This window comes from Xenopus laevis, chromosome 1L (assembly GCF_017654675.1).
Source record: "Xenopus laevis strain J_2021 chromosome 1L, Xenopus_laevis_v10.1, whole genome shotgun sequence".
Classification (NCBI taxonomy): domain Eukaryota; kingdom Metazoa; phylum Chordata; class Amphibia; order Anura; family Pipidae; genus Xenopus; species Xenopus laevis.
Genome location: NC_054371.1, coordinates 38,114,675 through 38,138,389, shown reverse-complemented (window position 1 = coordinate 38,138,389; position 23,715 = coordinate 38,114,675). Strand labels below are relative to the sequence as shown.

Genomic DNA, 23,715 nt, shown 5'->3' with positions numbered 1-23,715 from the left:
TGTAATTTCCTGCCACTGTAATGGTAATCTCTTGCTGGTTGTGCCATCAATAATATATCAAGGCACATCTCCTCATCTACGAGGTTTCACCTCCTAAAAGGGTATAAAAGGATTACAGTAATTAAATGGAATGGGTGTTTTTTTTTTTCATAGATTTCACTTCAAGCCTTTTGCTTTTGTAGCAGCCAAAAGGCAACCACAGCCCTTGAGTAGGGAAGATTTGTGCCTACAAAGATGCCCCAGTAGCTCCCCATCTTCTTTTCTGCTGATTCACTGCACATGCTCTGTGCTGCTGTCACTTACTGAGCTTAGGGACCCACTCACAATATACAGTACACATAGAATATAAATGTCACAATATAAGACTGATTAGTCATAAATACAGATAATTAAAACATGACAGCACAGAAACCAGTGCAACAGAATTTAATAATCAGCCATGTAGCATCAGCTTATATCACAGGCCAACCTCATTTTCTGCTGGATAATTTGAGACAACCCCTAAGCTTAGCTTCTCAACAGCTGCTCAGAGCCCACTGAGTATGTGAGTGTCACAGACACTTTCCAAGATGGTGACCCCCTGTGACAAGTTTGAAGTCCTGGATCATTGCTGCTATTGACTAGCTGAAACTTTAGTCTGGAGCAATACCTTCGGTATATAAAATGTGGCATTTTAGCCATATTCATTTTTAGGGGTTAGTTCTCCTCTAACACAATATGGTTTCAATAACTAGAAGGGCAATGTTCTATGAAGTAGAGTCCTGCAGCGAGCAAAAACCTGCGATACCCTACGGGTTGAAGTTCCAGGTGCGGGTATAGATGCAGGTCCAGGGTTCTGCTGGTTTGCAGGCCTTCTCAATAGCGATTTTTACGCCTTTGTTCTGATCACGCCTACTTCCGATGATGTCACTTTCGGTTTACAATGACAGCCCTTCCTGTTTTACTCCTATTTTTCTGATGACGCCTACTCTTGATGATGCCATGTCCGGTTTACAATGCACTTCCGGACTCGATGGTCAGTGGGTTGCGAGTCCTGGTTGTGGTTAAGGTACTTGCGGGTCGGGTAGCGGGTCCAAGCGCATAAGAATGCGGGTTTGGGTTGCGGATTGAGGTTGCGGGTTGGGTTGCAAAAAATTTTACCCGCGCAGGACTTGACTATGAAGTACAACCCACCTGCAGCTGGCTGGAAAAAGCCAATCACTGATTGGTTGCTATGGGTTACCACAGATGGGCAAATTTGCCCAGTGTTTATAAATGAGCCCCTCTGTCTGACCACTGCAGCTCCACCATTACTGACCGCAGCAAATGTACCCTCCAGACATTAATAGATCAACACCGTTTTGTGGCCATCCAGAACAAGGATAGTGATGCTCCATTGGATTCTATGGAAAAATACCTCTATCGTAGTCAGCAGTGTAGAAATGTTCCCGTTAACAGAATGGTCATTGTCTAATGTAGAGGAAATGGACAATTTAAATCCTACTTATAAATATTATATCTATATTTTTTCCCTTTCCCACTATTTACTTTGGCACGGCTGTGAGGAAAGTACAGAGTGGGCAATATACAGAGAGGTGGGTGGTAGAGGTCGCATGGAGCTTTAGGGAATATATTTAGACAGAATTCCTTTCCATATTGAAATAAAATGAATTTTGCAGAGACAGCCTGCCCGAGAGATGCAAGCTGAAATTCACGTCTCCACAATTCTCTCAACCCAATGGCGCTACCCTTCAACCGGTCCAAGAATAACTGCATTGAGAACATAGAAGTCTTGCAGACAGCTGTATCCTCATGTAAAAACGCTCATCCAGAAAATATAGCCTGGCGTGGCTTCAGTCCATTAGGCTTGCCTGAGATCTGAGAGCAGATGCAGCCCTTCCATTCCAAGCACTATCTGTGCGAATCCCAATCACATTCCACTGACAAGGAGCAGACAGCTGCACTGAAAGGGAAAGTGGGTGAGCACTTGAAAGGTGCAACCTCTTGCAGCGTGCCAAAAAGCACAGTATCAGGCTATTTCTCTGCACTCTAGACTGATTGATTCTCTTGGGGGGGAGGGTGAATGAGCTGCTGACTCAGATTATATATTTTCCTTTAATGTGCCCATAAACAAGGTAGTTGTATCAAGAATGTGTTTTATAAGTGCTTATTTCTAAAGCTGAAACATCTGGGTGGGGAAAAAAGTCTGGATTTCTGCAAAGCTAAGGAGAGCCATTGCCACTGCCACACTGCTGCTGTGCTCAGCTGGAAAACAGCAGCATTTCTTGAACGACCCTGTCTAATTTCCTATACAGGTGTGGGACCTGTAATCCAGAATTCTTAGGACCTGGGGTTTTATGGATAATGGATCTTCATATATCAAATCTACTAGAAAATAACGTAAACATTAAATAAACCCGATAGGCTGGTTTTGCTTCCAATAAGGATTAATTAAATAATCTTAGTTTGGATCAAGTACATGGTACTGTTTTATTCTTACAGAGAGTCTAAAGGTGGCCATACACGGAGAGATCAGCTTGTTTGGCGATGTCGCCAAACGAGCGGGGAAGCCCGTCGGGGGGCCCCATACATGGGCCAATAAGCTGCCGACTTGGTCTGTCGGCAGCTTTTATCAGCCCGTGTATGGCCACCTTAAGTGAGACAGACTTTCTGTAATTTGGAGATTTCTGGTCTCTGGATAACAGATTCTTTACCTGTAAATGTCGCTATAAAAAGTGGCACCAGCAGATATGAGCATCTTGACCACCCCTGTTTTCCATTCCAGCGGATCTCAAAATACCCTGTGTACCAGACAACTAAGCAAGTTCAGGCTGACTAATTCTGATACTTTAAGGACTAAAACATCAGGATGTCAATTCGACCCCATGCACGGCCCAGTAAAACTATTGACGTATAAAAGATGGCAGAACGTAGAAGTTGTGATCATAAACACTTGCAAATAAAACTATGTTACATATACAGGATAAAAAATAAATTGCATGACAGGTTAATCTAATAATCTACAATTATGGCATTTATGGTCCTTAATAAAAAAAACACATAGGATAAGACAGGATACAATGATTTCTAGTCCGGAGAGAGGCTAAATTCCCATGTAAATTGTAGGACCTGATTACTAGAATAACCAATTCGAAATGCATAAATAAAATAGGGCTACAAGACCTGGAAGTCCCAGGAACAGGGAGAACAGGGCTCAACAGACTTATGTAAATTTACATTGTGCATATTTATTGAAATTTGTTGTTTTTTCCAGGGTGAATATGTAGTGTACCTGTGACAAGTTGTTTAAATGTAAATGCATTAGACTTCCCTGCATGCGGATCGTTTCTGGATGATTTTATCCATGAAGTGTAGATGAAAGTCTCTCTATACATATTCTTTTTTGAAAATAGACACAGCTCCAGGCCCTAAATTCAAAACTGGCAAGGAGGTACAGAGCAAGTCTTAAAATTGGCAAAAGAAATTGGATTCCTGAACACGGAGCACCTGCTCCAATATTCTCATTATTATACTGTATGAGGTGGGAATTCTGTGCAGAGAACAGTCCCATTCCCAAAAGAGTCTGGACCTTTGTGGAAGAAGGCTAAAACCCTTGATCACCCGATGCGACTGTCCTTGCCTATTCTCTATAACAGGTCATAGGAGAATTAATTCAATTATATAGTAAATTATTTAATTAATTTTATTAATTGAAATCCATCTGGGGGTTTTTGATAATAAGCATCACAATCAACTGGAAATTACAATTGATGTATTAGAATGGTTAATTAATTGTAGTTTTAATGAACTGAATTCATTATATGATATAGCACACAAGCACTTTGGTGACCTTTATAAGCAAGTACAAGCACTAGGTTCTAATTAACTATTTGGCAGTAGTATAAACATTTTTAGTGATTCGAGGATACAAAGACACATCGGGTTGTACTTTCTTTCTTCTTTGTTAACTAATGTCCTTGCCTATTGTCATTCATGTCAAGGGAATCCCTGTACAAATGTATCTTTCTAAAATTATGCTGTTGACTTTTGTAGTTTCCCTTTGTACTTAGACTCCAATTATTTCTAGCTGTCTGGAGACAACTTTCATTATCTCTGACCACCACTGCAGTATTATAACTGACCTTACAATAGGCCAAAAAAAATGACCTCACACTTCTGGGGGTCTTGATGGATGAAAGTGGATCGCTTGTACTGGCATTTCTTGGGTTAACTTTCTATTTATTTGAAATGGGTTTCATTCCAGGGCTGTAACTGCAATGGAAGCAGACCCTGTTGTTGCAGGGGACCCAGCAGTGTGGAGGGCCCAATGAGATCCGGATTACTGAGCATTTTCTATATATATTGGTTGAATAGGTCAATTAATCAATTTGGAGTAATATCACCCTCCTCTCTTTCCCACCAGCAGCCTAACAGAACAAAAGGTAACCAGACAACAGCTCCCTAACACAAGATAGCAGCTGCCTGGTAGATATAAGAACAGCATTTAATAGTAAAATCCAGGTCCCACTGTGACACATTCAGTTACATTGAGTAGGAGAAACAACAGCCTGCCAGAAAGCAGTTCCATCCTAAAGTGCTGGTTCTTTCTGAAAGCACATGACCAGGCAAAATTACCTGAGATGGCTGCTTACACAACAATATTATAAATTTAAAAAAAAAATACACTTATTGGTTCCGGAATTAAAATTTATATTGTAGAGTGAATTATTTGCAGTGTAATTTGGAAATAAACAACATCATAAAAATCACAACAGAATCCCTTTAAGAATCGGGGGGGGGGGAGTCCCGTGTGAATCATTCTTTAGCCGGGCATTGAGATCTGTGAATTCCTTCTGACATTTATACAGAACTGATGTAATAAAGCAAGGGGATTGCCCGGTCTTTAATATCCCAGCAAGAATTCCTTTAGATTAAGTAAGTGCGTATATGATCCAGTACAAATGCTCTTTGGCACTGCTCTGTGTATATAAACACAGACACTGAGTGTTTAGGAAGCAAATCAAAATGCCATGGAGTTTCTAGTGAGATGAATCCTCTACTGTACAGCTGTGACTCGACTGTCTGCTCACTATATATTTAGTCTCATACCAACAAGCAAATATAAGCAATATCATTCAAAATTGGGGAATTTTGTGTGAAGTTTCTTTCCTGTTAATGTTCTGCACAGCAAGAATGGATATGTTGTTTCTGGTGCCACCACTGTGGTTTGACTCAACAACAAACTTAAAGCCAGGAATGAGCAAAAAGCCATAGGAATTTGCATTTTCCCCAATTTAAACTAGTGTGGGCAGCAATTACCCCCCCCCCCCATCAGATCATGAATTAGCCCTGGTTTAAGGGAGTGGAGCAAACTGAATAAAAACCAGGGTATATGAACTAATTATTTTGCAAGTTTACACATATGCATGTACACTGGCCAATGTGGGCTGCCAACTTGGCCATTTTAGACTGTCACCAGCTTCCTGGGGCCAAACTGACAGTCTCCCTGACCGATATCTGGCATGGGATTGGCAGCATTTTCTATATATATTGGTTGAATAGGTCAATTAATCAATGTTTGGGTCCCTGGGCTGAATTTGCGGTGGGGCCCAGTAACATCTATTTATGACACTGGTTTTATTCCTTCCGCACCACTGTAATCAGTTCTCTCTAATGCATAACTCCATCCATGAGAATATTTACAGCACCCATGTAAACCTTCTAAACACCAACCCCTTTAGCAAAGCAAAATATATTAAAGGGGAATATTAAAAGAACAAAGTTTTTTTTAATGGTATGGCACAGATTACTGAACAATAGTAAATCACACAGCAAGTAGTCCAGTCCCCTTCTTACTCCCAATCTTTGTGGGTGCAGCCCACCTCTTTACAGAAGGAAAAAAATAATAAGCAAAATGCCATCTAAGGTTTGGTGTCCCTAGGCACATGTACCACTCCAGGCATTCATGTTATATCACTAAGGGACAGGTGAACATGGTTTATCATAAGAATTAATAATAAAGTCCTATGCCTTTAGTTGTCCTTTCATCAAAAACAACTTCTGCCATATGTAATCAAAGGCACTAAGTTTGCCCAGGAGCAGTAACCCACAGCAATCAATGTTGCTTTTAAAACAAATTACCAGTAAATGCTACCTGCTGATTGGTTGCTATGGGTTGCTGCTCCTGGGCAAATATAGTGCCTTTTAATACATAACCCCCCTTGTCTTTTCAGTGCTCTAGTACTAATGCAGAAGAGCTTTACCTTGATGAAGTAACTATAATGGGCCACCTCTGACTATCCAGATGTAGTGCAACTAAAATTCCCCTTCCATCTGACAATCTTTTGGATGCTCATAGTACCAGTCCAACAACAACAACTAAAGGGTTTGAGTTTGCCCAAGATTTCTCTACAAGACCCAAACAGAATGTTCCACTGGCTAACACAATGCATTTGGAAGAGTAAAGCCAAGTAGGATTAGGATGTCCTGATCACAATACCAGCTAATTAAGTGTAATTGTGTAACAGCATAAGGACGTAATGTGAGGGGCTAAGAGCACAGCATCAGTATATGGTACAGCTCTGTACCAGGGTAGATACACAAAGACTCATTCATTGGAAGCTCTACAATTCTACTGCGTTGCCTCCAAACAATTTCATCAGTGCCATTTCTAGACATCGTGGCTCTGAGTCCCAACATAGGATTAGGCTATTTATAAGGAACTGATCAGGATGTTTTTCCCTAGATATTAAAAGGGATACAATCATGGGAAAAAATTTTTTTTAATGCATCAGTTAATAGTGCTCTCCAGGAGAATTATGCACTGAAATCCATTACTCAAAAGAGCAAACAGATTTTTTATTTAATTTTGACATAGGGCTAGACATAGTCATTTTCCCATGTGCCCTCATTCATGTGACTTGTGCTCTGACAAACTTCAGTTTCTGTTCACTGCTGTACTGCAATTTGGAGTAATATCACCCTCCTCTCTTTCCCACCAGCAGCCTAACAGAACAAAAGGTAACCAGACAACAGCTCCCTAACACAAGATAGCAGCTGCCTGGTAGATATAAGAACAGCATTTAATAGTAAAATCCAGGTCCCACTGTGACACATTCAGTTACATTGAGTAGGAGAAACAACAGCCTGCCAGAAAGCAGTTCCATCCTAAAGTGCTGGTTCTTTCTGAAAGCACATGACCAGGCAAAATTACCTGAGATGGCTGCTTACACAACAATATTATAAATTTAAAAAAAAAATACACTTATTGGTTCCGGAATTAAAATTTATATTGTAGAGTGAATTATTTGCAGTGTAATTTGGAAATAAACAACATCATAAAAATCACAACAGAATCCCTTTAAGAATCGGGGGGGGGGGGAGTCCCGTGTGAATCATTCTTTAGCCGGGCATTGAGATCTGTGAATTCCTTCTGACATTTATACAGAACTGATGTAATAAAGCAAGGGGATTGCCCGGTCTTTAATATCCCAGCAAGAATTCCTTTAGATTAAGTAAGTGCGTATATGATCCAGTACAAATGCTCTTTGGCACTGCTCTGTGTATATAAACACAGACACTGAGTGTTTAGGAAGCAAATCAAAATGCCATGGAGTTTCTAGTGAGATGAATCCTCTACTGTACTGTACAGCTGTGACTCGACTGTCTGCTCACTATATATTTAGTCTCATACCAACAAGCAAATATAAGCAATATCATTCAAAATTGGGGAATTTTGTGTGAAGTTTCTTTCCTGTTAATGTTCTGCACAGCAAGAATGGATATGTTGTTTCTGGTGCCACCACTGTGGTTTGACTCAACAACAAACTTAAAGCCAGGAATGAGCAAAAAGCCATAGGAATTTGCATTTTCCCCAATTTAAACTAGTGTGGGCAGCAATTACCCCCCCCCCCCCCCATCAGATCATGAATTAGCCCTGGTTTAAGGGAGTGGAGCAAACTGAATAAAAACCAGGGTATATGAACTAATTATTTTGCAAGTTTACACATATGCATGTACACTGGCCAATGTGGGCTGCCAACTTGGCCATTTTAGACTGTCACCAGCTTCCTGGGGCCAAACTGACAGTCTCCCTGACCGATATCTGGCATGGGATTGGGAAGTTTAAAAATCTCATTGGCCAAGGGCCACACTGAACCTGGGATGTGTGGGTGTGTGACTGTAATAATAGCAAGGAGCAGAGTATGCTGGAACAATGTAGAACTGGATATCTGGCAATGACATCCAGAGACAGTTGAAGCAAGGTGCATGCTATTTTCCAATTTAAAGCAGCCAGAGAGGATCATTAATAAATATGCCCAACTGGTCAGCAAGTGATTCTCCTGTATAATATTGAATTTGTGCAAAGATATAAGTGGTTGCAAAGTGTAAGTGGTGGCTGGGACAAGAAGGATAATTAATTTATTTCACACTCATACAGAGAGTTGTGAAATCCGGTATAAGCTTATTCGATAATATTTGTTAACTTCAAATTTTTCTCACCATTAAGTTAAACTGGCTCAGGTGCCAATTGCCCCGAGCCTCTCACTTAAGGAAGGGGGGGAGAGAGAAAAGTCGTCCCCAACTACGATAACCCCAATCTTCAATTTAGCTTACCGGATTTCTGCTGTGACCCGGGTGCAGCCGCCCCGAGTCCGTCGCCAAGAAATAAACGCCAAGTTACGATTATTGATGTATGGCAGCGCACTCCAGACCACATTCAATAGTCACCAACACCGCAGTTGCTTGTTAAAAAGATAAATTTTATTTGAACATTAGGCTAAAAAGCGTCTGAGGTCTGACGCGTTTCGTGTTCACACACTTCCTCAGAGACCTCATGCTCACTACCATGTGCACCCCTTATATTCACAAAGACCCTCCCCTTAGAATTAACATATCAATTAAGAAAACCATTAAGACAATTACTTGTACACGAATGGTTAAAAACAATGTTACAAATGTTCAAATACTTAACTTATCATTACTTACATTTCTGTTCAAAAAATTGTTCCTTTCATATAAGTTATATATCATAGATTAAGTTCGCAAATCATGTAACACACATATATGTTCAGTCAACTTGACATTGTATTTTGGGTCACTATAAAAGACATAGTAGTTTTTTATGTGTATTCTTATAGTAAATTTTAATCTCGCCAGTAGCCAAATGATATTCAGTTACTTTTCTTGTTAACATGTTACATTGTATCTCTACTGGCTCGAATCCCCAATTGTTACATTGTTATTCTCCTATAAATGATTCTTATCAAATCCTGCAGTCCATGTTAGTGACTAAGTTATTTAAAGTAGCAATTTATGTCAAATACAGAATTTAGTCCCTGGGGTTGTCTAGTCTGCAATTTAAATATCCATCTTACTTCTGCTTTTAGTAGTTTCGCTTGCAGATCTCCACCCCTGGGTCCTAAAGTTACTCGTTCTATCCCCTGGGCCAGGGATCAGGAACCTTGGCTCTCCAGCTGTTAAGGAACTACAAGTCCCACAATGCATTTGCCTTTAGACTCCTTCAAAAGGCTCCATTATTGCATTGTGGGACTTGTAGTTCCTTAACAGCTGGAGAGCCAAGGTTCCTGATCCCTGCGGCCTGGGCCATTAGCAATTTGGTATTACTATTGTTACATTCTTTAAAATGCCTCGAGACTGGTGATGAAGTGTTTCCTGTGCTCACGAGATTTAGATGTTCCCTAATTCTCTCCTTAAGTCGTCTCATTGTACATCCTACATACTGTTTAGAACATTTCATGCATGTTAACAAGTATATAACAGATTGTGTATTACAATTGATATAGTTTATTATTTGATATGTTTCTTGTGTTACACTGCTTATAAACTGTGTTGATTTTCTTAGGACTGTGCAAGTCACACATCTAGGTCCTCCACATTTATATGACCCTATGCTTTGTAACCATGTGGTATTATTCGTCTCTTTTTGATACAGACTTGGTGCTAATACTGAGCCAATTGTGGGGGCCCTTCTAGCTACTACTCTTATTCCTGCATCCAGAATTTGTTTGTAGTCCCTATCCACCTGGAGTACTGGCAAAAATTTATTCACTATGTTTTTGATTCTATTAAATTGTGCACTATACTGCATACTTAATGTAAGCTGTTCTTTTTTCATTTCTCTCTCCACTCTCCTACCCCGTTTTCTACTTCTCAGTAGTTCCTTCCTATCTGTATTCAGGGCACATTCAAATTCTGCCTGCAATGTTTGCATATTATAATTTTTCTCCAGAAATTTGTCCCTTAGCTTGCATGACTCCTCTAAAAATTTATCCTCAGAACTGCAATTTCTGCGCAGTCTGAGGAATTGTCCTCTTGGTATGCCTTTATTTAGGTGTCCTGGATGACAGGAGTCCGCTCGTAGGAGGGAGTTTCCTGTGCACAATTTGGAGTATACAGTAGTCACAATTTCCTGATCTTTAGTGGAAATCAACAGATCCAAATACACAATACTTTCTGTGTTAAATGTGCTAGTAAATTTCAAATTAAATTCCTCATTGGTTAGACTCTCTACAAAGCCCTGGAAGCTATCCCTATTCCCTGCCCAGATGAATAGCAGGTCATCGATGTAGCGACGAAACAGTATCACCCTCTCTAGGTTCGGATCACTACCCCCAAAGACGTGGTTCTCCTCCCACCAGCCCATGTAGAGGTTAGCATAGGTGGGTGCAAAACACGCCCCCATCGCTGTGCCACGCCTCTGGAGGTAATGCTGTTTTCCGAACAAAAAGAAATTGTGTGTTAGCAGATACCAAATTGCTTCAAGTATAAAATCTTTCACTTTCTCTGAATAGTTGCTATATTTGATTAGGTGATACTGTATCGCCTCCATCCCTTTGTGGTGAGGTATGCTGGAATATAGGGACACAACATCGGCTGTACCCCAGCCATATGTACCCTCCCATTTGATAGTAGGCAATATGTTTAAAACATCTCTCGTGTCTTTCAAGTATGAGTCCAATGTTATAAGATTGGACTCATACTTGAAAGACACGAGAGATGTTTTAAACATATTGCCTACTATCAAATGGGAGGGTACATATGGCTGGGGTACAGCCGATGTTGTGTCCCTATATTCCAGCATACCTCACCACAAAGGGATGGAGGCGATACAGTATCACCTAATCAAATATAGCAACTATTCAGAGAAAGTGAAAGATTTTATACTTGAAGCAATTTGGTATCTGCTAACACACAATTTCTTTTTGTTCGGAAAACAGCATTACCTCCAGAGGCGTGGCACAGCGATGGGGGCGTGTTTTGCACCCACCTATGCTAACCTCTACATGGGCTGGTGGGAGGAGAACCACGTCTTTGGGGGTAGTGATCCGAACCTAGAGAGGGTGATACTGTTTCGTCGCTACATCGATGACCTGCTATTCATCTGGGCAGGGAATAGGGATAGCTTCCAGGGCTTTGTAGAGAGTCTAACCAATGAGGAATTTAATTTGAAATTTACTAGCACATTTAACACAGAAAGTATTGTGTATTTGGATCTGTTGATTTCCACTAAAGATCAGGAAATTGTGACTACTGTATACTCCAAATTGTGCACAGGAAACTCCCTCCTACGAGCGGACTCCTGTCATCCAGGACACCTAAATAAAGGCATACCAAGAGGACAATTCCTCAGACTGCGCAGAAATTGCAGTTCTGAGGATAAATTTTTAGAGGAGTCATGCAAGCTAAGGGACAAATTTCTGGAGAAAAATTATAATATGCAAACATTGCAGGCAGAATTTGAATGTGCCCTGAATACAGATAGGAAGGAACTACTGAGAAGTAGAAAACGGGGTAGGAGAGTGGAGAGAGAAATGAAAAAAGAACAGCTTACATTAAGTATGCAGTATAGTGCACAATTTAATAGAATCAAAAACATAGTGAATAAATTTTTGCCAGTACTCCAGGTGGATAGGGACTACAAACAAATTCTGGATGCAGGAATAAGAGTAGTAGCTAGAAGGGCCCCCACAATTGGCTCAGTATTAGCACCAAGTCTGTATCAAAAAGAGACGAATAATACCACATGGTTACAAAGCATAGGGTCATATAAATGTGGAGGACCTAGATGTGTGACTTGCACAGTCCTAAGAAAATCAACACAGTTTATAAGCAGTGTAACACAAGAAACATATCAAATAAGAAACTATATCAATTGTAATACACAATCTGTTATATACTTGTTAACATGCATGAAATGTTCTAAACAGTATGTAGGATGTACAATGAGACGACTTAAGGAGAGAATTAGGGAACATCTAAATCTCGTGAGCACAGGAAACACTTCATCACCAGTCTCGAGGCATTTTAAAGAATGTAACAATAGTAATACCAAATTGCTAATGGCCCAGGGGATAGAACGAGTAACTTTAGGACCCAGGGGTGGAGATCTGCAAGCGAAACTACTAAAAGCAGAAGTAAGATGGATATTTAAATTGCAGACTAGACAACCCCAGGGACTAAATTCTGTATTTGACATAAATTGCTACTTTAAATAACTTAGTCACTAACATGGACTGCAGGATTTGATAAGAATCATTTATAGGAGAATAACAATGTAACAATTGGGGATTCGAGCCAGTAGAGATACAATGTAACATGTTAACAAGAAAAGTAACTGAATATCATTTGGCTACTGGCGAGATTAAAATTTACTATAAGAATACACATAAAAAACTACTATGTCTTTTATAGTGACCCAAAATACAATGTCAAGTTGACTGAACATATATGTGTGTTACATGATTTGCGAACTTAATCTATGATATATAACTTATATGAAAGGAACAATTTTTTGAACAGAAATGTAAGTAATGATAAGTTAAGTATTTGAACATTTGTAACATTGTTTTTAACCATTCGTGTACAAGTAATTGTCTTAATGGTTTTCTTAATTGATATGTTAATTCTAAGGGGAGGGTCTTTGTGAATATAAGGGGTGCACATGGTAGTGAGCATGAGGTCTCTGAGGAAGTGTGTGAACACGAAACGCGTCAGACCTCAGACGCTTTTTAGCCTAATGTTCAAATAAAATTTATCTTTTTAACAAGCAACTGCGGTGTTGGTGACTATTGAATGTGGTCTGGAGTGCGCTGCCATACATCAATAATTGGGACAAGAAGGATACCTTATTAAGCACTGTAGATCCCAGCTACATATAAAATACTATGAATGCAACCTCCACTATTGGACAATTTTATGGAAGCAAGGTTTTATTAGGTGCTGCCCCCCCCCCCCCAAATCCTAACACTTGTATGTGCATATGAAATAAAGGTATATTTTAACCAAATGTACTTTGTGTTGGTTAAAATAGAATGACGTGTTTAATACCTCAGTGCAGAGTCTGATTACAGCATAAGAATACAGTGTTTTTTATGAAATAATTGAAGAAAAACCTGCAATGTTTTATAGAATTCCCTTGAAGGCTAGTCTTCCAAAATAGTAAACCCCACAGACTAAGCCACAGAATTTTAAAAAATATGGAGCTTTATTATAAGATTACAGCATTCTTTACATGATCCCGTGAAATAACACAGAATTTGTTTGCATGGCTAGGAAATACAACTTCCCTCCCTCATAGCCCACGGTTTTAGACGATTTGGCCCCTATCTGAGATAGTAATAAAATATACTGCATAGAGTACTTAAACCACAAGCAAGAATGGAGGAGATTCATTTGGGTTACTGCAATACCCTTGGTTTGGCTTAGTAACTCTAGATCACTTAGGACTAGTTCACTGGAGTTGGCTGAATTCCCATGGGATCAGCTCAAGTCCCACATAACCCAACCTTTTCAGAGTCACGACTTCCTAACTATGCACAGACAGTGCTACAACAGATGCCGACTCATAGCTCTGTTGTGACACTTGAAGCACCAATGTTCTATGTTGCACAGAAACTAGATTTTTGTATTCTGTTTTGCCTTTGTTTTATCCTTTCTCTCCTTCCCTCAAAAAATAAGATCATGATCATACTTACCAATCCAGCAATGGGAGTAGGAAGTCGGTTGATCTTTTTTACGAGTCCCGGTTTTATAGCATTTAATAACCTGCAAAGAAAAATATTTAAAGTAAATTAAAAACAAAATCATAGAACCATCTAACCCATTTATAAGTGATGAAATAAAATTGATATTCATGTGTTTAATTTCAAATATATATCCCCACTTTGGCAGGGAGTACTTGGCTCTAAAGACAATAAGGCTGAGGTTAGTGCTTGTTTGTTCTATTGATAGTCCAGAAAGACCAGCTAGAAGTTCATTTAGGGTCGGATTTGGGGTGAACACTAATTTACTATGGCTCAATGGTTGATACATCAGCATATTCCTAGCTAAGATAGCCTTGCTATGAGTGAGAGGAACCAAAGATTGGTCCTCCAATGGAGCTTGATCATAAAACTACTGAGATAGGATCAATTTTCACCAGTCAATTAACCTGCCTGCTTGGGAGGAAACTGGCGTACCCAGATGAAACTCATACAATGGGTCATTTACGAACACAGCTACACGTACGGACATGGTAAAATGAAAGCAAATGTTGAGCTTATTGATGCCATTCTTTAAAGTTACTTGCAGCCAGCATGCTCCTTACATTTCTGTATAATTGTGCTAAGCAATCATGTCCATCCTGCCTATTAACGCTATGGGACCCTACGATCACCCTGAACATGGGGGTAATTTCAGGGATCCCTGGGTCAAGAATCACACATTAACGTTATTTAGCATTGGTAAATTACCCTTACAGGTTCCTTGCAGACATTACCGAGGTAAGACTTGGATTCAGGACCCTAACACAGCAGGGTAGCAATGTTAACCAATGAGCCAGTGCTATAAGTATAGCCAGCACTGCTTCAAATGAAGAGTAACTAATATTGTAAATAAGGAGCAGATTGGCCAGACAGACATTTATTATGCACTGGCTGTTTTGGTGTTTCAGAGGAGTGGTGGGAAAAGTTGCCTTAAGTACAAGCAGAGATTCCTTTCTAATTTTTGGCAACTCAGAGAAGCCATTTGCCGCTGGCAAATTTACAGTCTCTCTCGACAGGCTTCCAAATATCTGTTCTGTTTTTTAATTCAGTGCTGTGTCCCGATTCGGAAACCCTGATTTGCCCTTATTGTGAAAATAAACACACAAATACAGGTATTTGACTGTTAATAAGCTTTGCATTCTTGGATCCTCATGTGAATTCTAATCACAGTCTGCAGTTATAAAAGACCTGTGATTTCAATATGCTGGAAATACATCCAAGCGGAGAAGGAAGGAAGGAAATCGCAACACATTATAAAAAAAAAAAAACGGAGTTCTCTGGACACATACCAGGATTTTAATCCTCCAAGTGACCTGCATTCACAAAAGGTCCTGGAAATGTGCGCAGTGGTTATTTAAAGGGAAATCACGATTTTGGGTGGTTTTATTATACGACAGCACTTGGGTTGTCAGGCATATAATGTATTTTGGGAAACTGATTTACCACAAATCTACCTTTACCCAAAGCACGATTGTTCACAATGGTGAACGCTTTAATTAGATGGGATGCTGTGACGCAATTTTCTTTGTTAAATGGGATTAATGGGGTATCTGGGTTTAGTTATTCTGTGTCAAACACACAAACCAAAGCGGCTTCATCAGATTTAAGGCTGCACTAAATACCGCTACCGTCACTGACAGCCTTTCAGAATAAATACTGTTGGAATCCTTTATTAAATTAATAATACTGCAGCCGGCACATAGGCTAGAAGTTATAACATATGTTGTAAGGCACAATATTACACAAACAGGCTCATAGATTATCAAGGACAAAGTATATTCTAGACAATACTATAGACCTCAGCAACAAATAAAAAGACGACCTACCCAGGCCAACCATGCACCCTCTCCACCTTTTTAGCCCACAGGGAAACACACTTCCTCATCTGTCGAGGCTCGATGAACTAGGAAAATATTTTACCCTGCCCGATTTCCAAAGCAACCAATATCCATAGTACATAAATATTAGTTGGGCCCAGTGGGGCACCATAGATATACCAATAATCATACAAAGCCTCATTTTACACAGTATTATTGATACATACATGGCTAACTTTTCCTTTCAATATTCTAACTGCACTAGACTAGTGAAAGCTAAGAACAGATTGGGTTCTATGGCCTACTGATTGCTGGCAGACTTCTGCCCAGGATTCTCTATCCCACACTGTACTTGAAAGCATAGCCTTTAAAGGGGACCCGTCACACAGACATAAAAAGCTGTATAATAAAAGTACTTTTTTAAATGAAGCATGAAACCCAAATTCTTTTTTTATTCAAAAAATCCACACCCATTATAAAAATTCAAAGGTATAGAGGCGGAGCAAGCAAATACTTTCACTTTCCCTTCTACACTTCCTTGATGTCACTGCACTCCTCACCATCTAATTAGTTAGCCAGTGCAAGGGCATGGACATCAGGTGCCCCATTCTGGTGCGTAAACAAGATTTTGGCATGATGAAAAGCTTGCTTTAACGTAAAACTATACCCCTAAAATGAATACTTGAGCAACAGATAGTTTATATCATATTAAGTGGCATATTAACAAATCTTTCCAAACTGGTATATATATTTAAGTAAATATTGCCGTTTTACATCTCTTACCTTGAACCACCATTTCGTGTTGCCTCAGAGATCAACTGACCACAAATACTGCAGCTCTAGCTGTAACGGGAAGAAGTGTGGAAGCAAAAAACAGAACTCTGTCTGTTAATTGGCTCATGTGACCTATCATGTATGGTTTGTTTGTGTGCACTGTGAATCCTACGATCCCAGGGGGCAGCCCTTATTTTTTAAAATGGAAATTTTCTATTTAGTATAAACCAATGGCACACATTACTAAAAAGTATATTATTATGAAAATGGTTTATTTACATGAATCAGGGTTTTACACATGGCCTGTTTTATGCAATATCTTTTTATAGAGACCTACATTGTTCGGGGGGTATTGTTTTCCTTTAAAGGAAAACTATACCCCCCAAACAATGTAGGTCTCTATAAAAAGATATTACATAAAACAGCTCATATGTAAAATCCTGCTTCATGTAAATAAACTATTTTCATAATAATATACTTATCTAGTAGTATGTGCCATTGGGTAATCATAAATAGAAAATTGCCATTTTAAATAATAAGGGCCGCCCCCTGGGATCGTAGGATTTACTGTACTCACAAACATACCAACAAACCATACATGTTAGGTCACATGAGCCAATTAACAGACAGAGTTGTGTCTTTTGCTTCCACACTTCTTCCTGTTACAGTTAAGAGTTGTAGTATTTCTGGTCAGGTGATCTCTGAGACAGCACAGACACCATCACGAAATGGTGGCTCAAGGCAAGAGATGTAAAAGGGCAATATTTACTTAAATATATATTCCAGTTTGGTAAGATTCTTTAATATGCCACTTAATATGATATGAACTATCTGTTGCTTAAGTGTTCATTTTGGGGGGTATAGTTTTCCTTTAATAACAGTGTCCACAAAATGGTGCCTGCCTGCTTTATGTGATTTTGAATTCCAAGATAAAAAAGAAACAATTTAAATCATTTATAAAGTGTAAGTGAAGTTAACTTTGTTTGACTAACATCAGAAAATAGGATTTGGAATTATTTCTTAGGGTGACCGGTCCCCTTTAAGAACAATGGTAAAATACACGTGTGTACTGATCACATAGATAAAACCAGTTGATAGACTAATAGTGTAGCCTTTGTAGGGCAGTGGTACATGGGATACTTTGCAGTTGTATTTTCTTCTTTAGACTGGTGGCACACGGGGAGATTTAGTCGCCTGCGATAAATCTTCTCTACTACGGGAGACTAATCTCCTCGAAATGCCTTCTACCGGCAAGAATGCGAATCACCATACGTGTTGCTTCGGTTTTCCAAAGTCGCCTGAATTTTCCTTGTGAGGCAACTTCGGAAAACCAAATGCTCGTGCTTGAGTCTACTTCATACCCATTCCCCCACCTTCTGAACAAAAGCTTTTAAATTAAATATACACAGCCGTGTAGACTTTCAATTACTTCTAACTGGAAAGCATTGGAAGCTCCAGCCATAGGTGAGGTCATCACCTATATATGGCAGATGAAACTGATGGAAGAGATGAAAAGCAAGACATAAAGGGACAATCCCCCAACATGAGAAAAGTATGGTCAAAATGTGACTATTTTATATATAAATAATCTCCGGTGGGTAGACCACTTTAGCAAGAGACATTGTTTTGTCTCACTTGTGATAGGAAGGGCGCTGTGAGGCAAACTGGTTACCAGGGGAATTCAGGAAACAGAGTCAACATATTACTAAATCTCTAGCACTGAATTATGGTGAGATTACAGCTGTACATTGATCTTTAACTACTAGATTTTAGGCACTGAAAACTGTAGATAGACTTTCAAATCACGCTGGTCATTTTCCCTGCCAATAATATCTACATAAACCACGAGTTCTCTTCCAATGTATGTGCTCACTTGGCTTCCAAACACTTGTTCAAAAAAAAAAAATTTATATAAGTTTGACATTTTTGGCCAGTTTATTAATGTGGGAGACATAAAATAGGAGGACATTTTCATTATTATTATTCTATAATGAAGGACAGGTTAGTGCAATGAACAACTGCAGCACATGCCAAACACCGTCCAGCTCAACAGCCCAAAACAAGTAGCAAAATGTGGCACATACCTGCCCTCTCCTCTTATCTGCTTCCCTATTCATAACTCGGGGATATTAAACCAGCAGGCCCTATCTTGTTTGGATTTACAGTTCCAACAAGATTAGAGTTTTATCAGACCCAATAATGACTTCACTTTTTCCAGCTTAAAACAGGCAGTCACAAGAACAAATTCTATATAGGGCAGGATTGAGCCTTTTGTTGGCAGACACACAGATTTCCTTGTCCCAGAAATAGTATGTAAAGAAAGAAAATGATTCAACCACATGGGTAATAAACAGTTATATTTTGCAAGGGGGTCATGACATGGGGACACGGGGGAAAGGGGGGGGTTACCTACCCAATATAGTTGGAGCAATGTGAAGACACAGCTGCACAATACAACCTTGCATGTTGCTCTCTCAGTGAACCAGCTGGTGAATTTGAAGAATATTGTACCATTTTCAGCAGCAGTGACAAAGCCAGTGGGAGAACAGTTTTTGATGATAGTCTAAGGCAGTGCTGTCAAACTGGCGGCTCAAACTGGGCTGTGTGTGCCATACTCTGTCTGCTCTATGCTCCGTGTGTGCCATACTCCGCCAGCCCTATTCTTTTTTTCACATATGAGTGATAAGTGATATCCCCGCAGTGAGCACCAGCCAATTGTTTCTGTTCTTTTTTGGTGTGCTACCACAATTAATGTGGACATGGTCTTGTGTCAACATGGGAGTGGTAAACACTGGTTTCAATTATCGGACCTCCACCATGTAGGCCATAAAAAGTCCAGCCCAGTACCACAGAAGTTGGACAGCACTGGTCTAAGGCAAGCAAGGAATCTATCATCAGCCAACTTTCCAATAAGCAAGGTACATGGCTTAGTGAACATGATTATTTTGATTGACTTGAATGGGTTCGTTCACATTCATTAAAAAGTACTATTTTCAAAGTACACCTCATAAATAAATTACCTTTTTCAAAAGCTTTACTATACTCATATAACTTAAGTAACCGTTTGATAAGCTTTTCTGCTTCCACTTTGCAATTTCCATTATTTTGGGGGGGGGGGGTAAATAATTTTTTTTTAGTTTTCATATTAGCAGTTTTATACTGCGTATGTCTATCACTAATCTCCTACGTGGGGCCCAATATAGTGTACAGACTGATAGAACTCTACACCCATACATATGCAAATCAACCAGTTTTGGAGAAATAGCCAAATTTGCTGATCATGCTCGATATGCCCATGTTGAATGGGAGATTTCAGGCTGATTGGATCACAACGCTGGGATTGCAGGTGGTCGGTGCGAGAACCGCATAAAAGAACTGAGGCAGTTCTCAATCAGATGGGGATTTTTAAACCTGCCCGATTGACATTTGGCCAATTTTTGGCTAGATCTCAATCGGTGAAGCCCATCGAAGGGCCCCATATACTGGCTATGGCTAATAAGCTTCCGACTTGGTCTTGGTCTATCAGCCTGTGTATGGTCACCCTAAGGCAACTCTCTCGTGTGTGGGCACAACAAATTGTTGGGAACACAGAAAATTTAGTACACATTCAAAATCAAAATTCAAAAGTCTGTACAAAAGGTAATTTTCCACACACAGCCAAAAATAAATTAGAAGCACTGTATGGTTCTGATGTCTGCGGGGAATCTGGAACTAATGAAGAGCAGCTGTTAAGAATATATATTCTCTTAAATCTAGACTTGTTATAAGCCAAAAGGTGACCATCCACCTCTTTGGACCATAAAGGGAGCTTTAACAAGCAGATATCTGTTTAATAACTCACTTTAATGCCCATTTATGTCCAGATGAAATATCTGGCATCTATTCAGTAACATTTTTTATATGTTACTGTGTTGCCAACAAAAAGAAAGAAATGCCAAATTACAGTAGATGATATGATATTTCTGGTGGCAATGGCAACAGAACGGTTTAGCTTTGACTCCACATCCCTTTCCAAGCTAAAGAGTCTATTTGTACAGCAGAGATCTACATGCTGACAGCCCCGCGGGCTAAAACATAAAAAATAAAACTTGTTTGGGAGCAAATAAAGCAAGTGATAATGTGATCTGTCATCCTGAAGTGATAAAACAAGTCTAAACCCCCTTCCACATACACATCATTTAGCTGGTTTTTTTTTGCACAGAGCTGGCTTACTATCTATTGGGCGGCATGAAAACACCTTTTTATTTCAAGGGAACTATAAAGTTTGTCTAAACAATTTGCAATGAATGGGGACTCCTTCAGAACACGTTGGGGAGAGTAACTGAATACTTGCTCAGTTTTAGTGCAAAGTTTAGTTGGTGATTCTGTTACAGCCCACGTAACAGATTTCCTGAGAAAACGGGTAAGAAGTCACACTTTAAAGCTGGCCATACACAGGCAGATTTTGTGGTGTGAAACGATCGATTTTGGGACGATCCGATAAAATTGTCTACTTGTCGTTACATGAATGTGGTCCAAACGATAGTATAGTCCCGATAAAATTGTCCCAATTGTCAATCGAACAGGTTTAACATTTTTAATTGAGAACCGATAAAATTAGTCATTGTATGGAGCGAACAGATCACCATCGTTAAACGATCGTTCACTGCGGATGCCAGTATTTGGAGGGGCAGGGCCAAATGAGGAAGTAAACAAACAATTGTACCCATGCTTGTATAGCAGTCAATACATAAATAAAGAGAACAAAGAACACTTCTCAAAACCACATTTATTTGGCCATATAAAAAAAGAATAAAAGTGCTAAAATCGCAGCAGCATATAGAAAATGTACTATGTGTACTATTAGAAGAAAAATCACACATTATTATATGTATTTCTTTTTTTAAAAATAAAAACTTTCAGCTGTACACGCCAACGATGGTGACTGTATAACGAAAATATACATCACTTCCTTTTTCCCGTAGTTTCAGTACTTCCTGCTCCAAACAACCTTCAGAGCTTTCTGGATAATGGGTTTCTGGAAACTGGATCCTATACCTTTACTATGTGTGTGCCAAACCCAAGCATGACCTAAGTAATAGGTTTTTGTTTTTTTAACACTGGAGTTATGCTGTTCTAAGGTAGAAGATTAATGTTTTTACTCAGCGGAGGGAGAGTACTCGACAAATTAGCACCTCCAGTGGTTTATGCTTTCCTTGTCTAAATTGAAATATTTATATGAAAAATTCTGTGTATTTGATCAATGTTCAGTGTCTGAACTGTTTTAGAGGGAACAGCATTCCATTGACCAATGTTAGAGGTACAGCACTCCTTTGATTTACTAACTGCAAAGAATGGGAGACAAATTTTATATCAAAAGTGTGGTGTCCTAAAACAAGTTTTTTTTTTTCTTTCTGGAGAATTTTCATGGCAATATTCAAGTGAGCAACTGTTCTCAGTACCATTGTGAGTGAATGGGAAACCTAGTGCAGTCTCTCTACAAAATTGGAATTTCACTTTTAGGGATTATGAAAGCTTCGGAATTGGCCCACTTCCATACATTACACAATCTATACTTACAGTACTACTTAGCACAATTCATCGATCCTGCCTATGCCATGTACAGTGGGCCTGGTGCTCTGTAGTAATTTTCATACGAGGAACTGGCAGAAAAGCAATGTAGCCCCCGCTCCCTTCCCTTCCTTTTTCAAGCAAGTATAGTGATCCGTTTATTTACTGCAGTTAGAACACACTAGGATAGCTAAATATGAACTTCAAATTCCAAACATATTATATTACTGGAAACCTTTTATTCATCTGGAAGTCTTATTTTATTAGGGCGATTACAAAGTGGTATATAATAAAGTAAGAAATTGAAAAGAAATAGTGGTAAATTAGATTTTGTGGGAAACCACAATCCTTTAAGCACACAGTCATTCAGTACAAAGGGAATACGATTATACCCAGCAGATGTAGCCAATTACTCACAAGCCTCTCTAGATACAGGCAAACATAGCATTACAGAAACGAGGTTACAAATCATGCTTTGCTATTTTAGACGGGAGTCTAATGGCTATCCCATATCAAGGGTGGGTTATCCCCAGTGATGTCATGGGTAATGATTGCACCTCCTGTATTAAAGCCCTGACTCATAGAAAGGGAAAACATTGTGGCTAATGACAGCCCTCTGGTCCAGAATAAAGAATACTAAGCAAGGTACTATGTGCAAAAAAAACAAAATAGCAAAAACATGAATAATATTTTCAATTTGTCTGACAAGTACAGACTTATGTCCGGCACTGCAAAATTTACCATGTGCCAGTCTATATTTTCCATGTACAGGTAGGGGATCCATTATAAGGAAACCCATTATCCAGAAAGCTCCAAATCACAGAAAGGCTGTCTCCCATAGACTCCATTTTATCCAAATAATCCAGATTATTTCCTTTTTCTCTGTTATAATAAAACAGTACCTTGTACTTGGTCCAAACAAGATACAGTAGAACCCCCCATTTTACACCCCCTCATTTTACATTGTTGTTTTGTGGTCCCACCTATATATTATGCATAATACTGTAACACTAATCTGGGCTATCCAGACCACAAGTAGTTGTCCAGCTAGTGATATTAGCATGGGTTATATTGTGACTCACACATCAGGATCAGGGCCTTTGCCAAGTGGAAGTTTCCCATAAAGGTGTAGTGGGACTACAACACTCAGGCTACTGTATAGTAAAATAGGAATGATTGTACGCCAGGAGGTTCTTAGGGTGAACAAAAGACTGATGGTTTATTGGTCATAGACAATGACCACAGGTTTTACTAACATATGAGGAGGTGTTAGCAGATGTACATCACATACGGCAGAACAAGTGGATGACACAGCAGAGAGAATGTGACTCCCATAAGGCATTGTAGTCAAGCAGTACATCAATTTCACTAGGCAGATATACCTCAAAGTGGTCCGGATCCCACCCAGTGGAATGGTCAGGGAGAAGGAGTCTAAGCCTGACATCCTATCCACTGTGGTCCATTCACTAAAGGCAATAAAGAAGGCTTTGGGAAGCTACTCCCTGCTACAGATCCTCGATGGAGCACACAGCTGCTCTTGCTAGTTAAGC

General features: G+C 39.4%; 1 protein-coding gene across 5 annotated transcripts in view; it reads right to left on the bottom strand.

Moving 5' to 3' along the window:
* Positions 1–23,715, bottom strand: part of limch1.L (LIM and calponin homology domains 1 L homeolog) — a 162,927-nt gene that overhangs the window by 76,525 nt on the left and 62,687 nt on the right. For all 5 annotated transcript variants that reach the window (XM_018250355.2, XM_018250366.2, XM_018250359.2 and 2 more), the window contains 1 exon segment: positions 13,977–14,046. In XM_018250355.2, the coding sequence (XP_018105844.1) occupies positions 13,977–14,046 (70 nt within the window).